This window comes from Asparagus officinalis, chromosome 8, assembly GCF_001876935.1.
Source record: "Asparagus officinalis chromosome 8, Aspof.V1, whole genome shotgun sequence".
In the NCBI taxonomy this organism is placed as follows: domain Eukaryota; kingdom Viridiplantae; phylum Streptophyta; class Magnoliopsida; order Asparagales; family Asparagaceae; genus Asparagus; species Asparagus officinalis.
The window spans coordinates 130,821,647-130,826,822 of record NC_033801.1 but is presented as its reverse complement, the minus strand read 5'-3'; the positions used below and the strand labels follow the sequence as shown (position 1 = coordinate 130,826,822).

At 41.6% G+C, this 5,176-nt stretch overlaps 1 protein-coding gene across 1 annotated transcript in view; it reads left to right on the top strand.

Annotated features, from left to right (window-relative positions):
* Positions 1-4,150, top strand: part of LOC109822145 (aldo-keto reductase family 4 member C9-like) — an 8,271-nt gene extending 4,121 nt beyond the window's left edge. The window contains exons 3-6 of the mRNA XM_020388307.1: positions 1,782-1,858; positions 1,953-2,040; positions 2,794-3,066; positions 3,673-4,150. Coding sequence (XP_020243896.1) covers positions 1,782-1,858; positions 1,953-2,040; positions 2,794-3,066; positions 3,673-4,005 — 771 coding nt within the window. The 3' untranslated portion in view covers positions 4,006-4,150. The remainder of the gene's footprint in view (positions 1-1,781; positions 1,859-1,952; positions 2,041-2,793; positions 3,067-3,672) is intronic.

Here is a 5,176-nt window from a genome sequence, read left to right as displayed (position 1 = left end):
CAACACTTCAGGCTTTCAGGTAAACAATCTCCCACTACAGCGGAAGATAAGGCACACATGGAGCGTGTTCCCTATGCTAGTGCAGTTGGCAGTTTGATGTACGTAATGGTGTGTACACGCCCTGATATTTCACAAGCGGTTAGTGTGGTCAGCAGGTTCATGGCGAATCCGGGAAAGGCGCACTGGAAAGATGTGAAGTGGGTCCTGAGGTACTTGAAGGGTACCGCGGATACGGGTTTGTGTTTTGGTGGAGATACATGTCAGATTGATGGGTTTGTTGACTCTGATTATGCGGGTGATCTAGATAAACGGCGATCTACTACTGGTTATGTATTCAGGATACATGGAGCTCCAGTTAGTTGGCGATCGATGTTGCACTTGAAAGGTACCGCGGATACGGGTCTGTGTTTTGGTGGAGATACATGTCAGGTCGACGGGTATGTAGACTCAGATTATGCGGGCGATCTAGATAGACGTCGATCTACTACTGGGTATGTATTCAGGATACATGGAGCTCCAGTTAGTTGGCGATCGATGTTGCAGGCTACAGTGGCACTTTCTACAACAGAGGCTGAGTACATAGCTATGGCGGAGGGAGTGAAGGAAGCATTGTGGCTGTGGGGTCTTCTAGACGACTTGGGGATTGAGCAGGAAAGCGTCGCGGACATGTTAACCAAGGTGGTCACAGGTAGTAAGTTTAAGCATTGCTTGGACTTGCTTCATATCAGTCCGTGTTGATATGCCCAAGAGGGCATGGCCCTACGGGGCGATGATGGAGGTGAGGTGGAGACTATGTTGGAGAATAATTGCAGAACTACGGTTAGCTTGATCCCGGTGGAGGGTACGTAGGCAGTCGCGGTATAGTGACGCAGCTGGTTTGGCCTGGTGTGGCCTGGATCTCTCTGATGGAGTTCGTGGGGTTCTTCTAGTGTTCGTTCAAAATTTGAGGTTTATCAAATGATGAACGAGGTGGAGAATTGTGATCACGGGGGCCCACCTCACGTGGGCGTCTGCCCACGAGCGCCTGCTTTCGTGCGCGGGCACGAAAGCTGGGCGCGGGATTTTTCCCGCGGGGAAAAATTTTCCCTCCGCGCGCGCTCTGATTCCCGCCGTCTCAGCCCGCCATTTATTCGGATTTCCCCCCTTTGGTTTTCCTATAAATAGTGAAGGGGTGGAGGAGTTATGTGTGTGGGAAAATTGTGGTAAAAACAATTAGGGTTGTGTGAGTTTTCTTTGAGAGAAAAGAAAGAGTGAGTGAGAGAGAATTTGTAAAGTTTGGTATTCTCCTCATAGTGAAACCCCCCTCCCGTGGACGTAGGCTAGTTAGCCGAACCACGTAAAATCTCGTGTATTTACTGTTTTCTGGGTTGTTGGCTATTGCTTGTAGGATCCCTCAAAATTCGGTCTTGCGCTGATGAGAGGAAGAGTGGATATCTCACTTCGCTGAGATATTTCGCTACTGAGTCTGAGTTTCCTTCGCGAAACACAGATATCGAGGTTGACTTGTGCTTTTGTGACAACAAAGGCCAGGGCTCTCTCTCAGGACATATCGCTTCCGCGGCGGTGGGCGTGACTCTGCGCCCAACAGTTACCATTAAGAGTATAATTTTTCATGCGCACCTTGTGAAGTTGAAAATAAAGGAATATTTGGTGTGCAAGAAATTGCAATTGTAGCTTCAGCTGCAGTTTTTAAAAAGACAACTGTAATTTCAAATGGAATTATTTTTTACAACTGTAATTGCAGAGAGGCTGCAGTTTGATCCTTTGCATGTTAATTGCAGATTGGTTTAGCTCTTAAGAAGCTATTTGAAGATGGTGTTGTAAAGAGAGAAGAACTGTTCATCACCTCCAAACTCTGGTTTGTATTTATCATTTCTCATTAGGGAAATTTTTCGATGACGGTTACGAGGAAAAAATGACATGATGTATACCACTATTATGTATCGATACAGGTGCACTGATCATGATCCAGAAGATGTGCCCGTGGCATTGGATTTGTCACTGAAACGACTACAGCTCGACTATCTTGATCTTTACCTTGTATGCTCCCTCTCACTTTCTCTGTGCTTTTTGCTGAAAACGATTGCTCCTAGCATCAAGTTTGAAGATAGCTGATGTCAGTGACTTAGTATGTTGTTAGAACCTTGGACGTTGTGATACTCTGTTAACATGTAGATGACATGATGCTTTGAATTCTGGTGTATGGGACGATTTACAGGATTTTATCTGTTTAATACGTCAAAGTTTTTGAGAGAAATATATATATATATCAAGTTTTTATCAAATGTGAACTCTGAGGTTAATAGATAATGGACAACATTTGACAGTTACCATGTAGATTGCTCTAATGCTTGGAAGTTTGGTATATGGTACTCTTTACAAGATTTAGATTTGTTATGGTTCAAGTTTGATATCTCGCGTGACTATAAAATAGTTGTTATTTTTTTCTGAACACCGGCTCTGAAGTATAATAGGTTGTAGCCCACACTTGGTAGTTAAAACTCTTTGTTGGAATAGTAGTATATGATACCATTTACATCATTATTAAGATTTTTTATGATTTGAATTCAATGCGTCAATTATTTCTACAACTTGTATCATTCTGAATGTGATAGGTTGTGGTCACTAACTTTAGCAGTCATTAAATCATACATGATAGGACAAGCTAGAGCGAAATATTTGTAGCTCAGAAGTTTGATTTTTTTTCTTTTATTTCTAGATTATGATTGTTTGGCATTGTTCACTTATATATGCTATTTTGAAACTTAACTGGTCTGCAAATAATTTTTACAGATTCATTGGCCATTCAGACTCAAGAAAGGTACAACACTAAGTGGAGAGAATGTGATACCATCAGATATCCCCAGCACTTGGGCTGCGATGGAGAAGCTGTATGATTCTGGTAAGGCCAAGGCCATTGGTGTGTGCAACTTCTCCTGCAAGAAACTAGTGGATCTGCTCGCTGTAGCTCGTGTTCCCCCAGCCGTTAACCAGGTCGAATGCCACCCCTGCTGGCAACAGAAGCAGCTCAGGTCCCTCTGCATGTCGAAGGGCATTCATCTCAGTGTAAGTTAACGAATCCAACCCAATAATAACATCTGACAACAACAAGGAGGAGGAGGTGAACATATTTATCCCAAAAATTTCGTGGGTTGACTGCATGAAACTGATTTTTTCCATTCAGTTCTATTAAGGGTTATCTCCTTTGTTCTCACAAAAAAATTTAAAAAAAAAAGTTAAAAAGGTAAATAAATACATTTAAAAAACGTGGTCATCTCCTTAATTTGTTAGCTATATCATATTGCTTTCAATCAAGCTCTTTTAGACCTACCTCTAGTTTTCCTTGCCCAATTAACCATTATTTTATTACTTCTCCTACCTTGTATATTTAGTTGTCTCCATTTATATATCCGACCGCCTTAATTGATTCTTCTTATTACGACCTGACTTTATTGTTGTGCTGTTGAAGTGCTGCCGAAATCTCCGTTGCGCGCAACACAAAAGTCATAACATTCTTGTCTCTGTTACGGTCAACTTTTTGCACATATCGGTTGTTATTCTAGTCAGTAAATCATTGCTAGCTGGTCTCTTAATTGTCCAGTAAAATTTTTCCATCAAACAAAAACACCTGACCTATAGCAAAATATTCCTCCCCCCTTTGTTTTGCTGCAGGGTTACTCTCCCTTGGGCTCGCCAGGCACAAAATGGATGAACAGCAACGTGCTATCCCAGCCGATTATTACCGAGGCTGCAGAAAAACTAGGGAAGAGCCCCGCACAGGTTGCTCTGCGCTGGGGGGTACAGACGGGTCACAGCGTGCTACCTAAGAGCACGAACGAAGACAGAATAAAGGCGAACATCGATATATTCGATTGGTCGATACCCGAGGATCTGTTTGCTAGGTTTGGAGAGATTGAGCAAGCGAGGCTGGTGAGAGGCGACTTCGTCGTCAAACCGGATGGTGTCTACAAGAGCGAAGAGGAGCTCTGGGATGGAGAGATATGAACCAAGTATTATTATTAGTACCGAGTTTTTAATGTGGCATTCAAGCGTATTAGTAAAAAATGCTGGGTTATGTATTGACGTTGTGTTTAATGAGGTGATTTTACTAGATAAATATATGAATAAATGCGTGAACGTTTTATTTTTAGCACATAAGGCCCCCTCAGTTGAGGGTTGTTGCTTGCTATTTTATCTTTCTAAAAATTTTGCGGGACCCGCTCGATTCATTCATTCATTCATCTGCGTTTGCCCTTCATCTATTCATGAGAAAAGAGGGATGTCACTCCCCGTTTTATCTTTCGAAAAAAAATAGCTAATTTTGATCATTTAAATATGTGAGTTTTGCTATCGCGAGTGATCCCGACAGTTGGGAGGTTCCATTACGGTGGTGTAAGATATTGTCCCGATGATGTAATTATATTATTTACCATAGTAGTATCTAGAACCCTTATTAAGTATTTTACGAGTTTAATCCTTTTAGTGATGTCCTACTCTAATACTAGTGGTGTCCCAAGTAATAAATATAAGGTCTCGTTTGGTAGGCGGAAATGAGGTGGAATGGAATGATCATTCTCACTTCTCATTCATTCCTATCAAACACACTTTTTTTTTTTTTTGAAGTTGGAATATTCATTCTCACTTCTCATCAATTTCCACTTTATGTGGAAACTAGCATTCTCAGTGAAATTATAGGGAATGTGCATTCCCACTTAAATGAGAATCAATAAAATATAAAATTTTAAAATACGTTCATTCTCACTTTATTTTATAAATTACATCCAAACGTGAGAATGAGAATTACTATTCCATTTTCACATTAATTTCATTTCATTTCTTCTTCCACTCTTATTTGAGTCCATTCCCACGTAACAAACGAGGCGTAAATGATATTAACTAAAAATAGATATAAAGTAGGTAATCACATCACTGGACACTATGTGGCTTCGTTGCTAGGTTTTAGTACAGCTCCCACCGTTCTCCCAAATGAGGGGTTATTTTTAAAAAAAAGAAAAGCGGGTTGGGGGGCAGGAATCCAACCCAATCTGGACCCGTCAACAAACGGGCGGACCAAACCCAACCCCTCATTTGCCTTCTTAAACCCTAAAATATCCCTCAATCAAAAACCCTAATAAACCGCCATGGCCTCCTCCACCGCCATCCGACGCGCCACCTC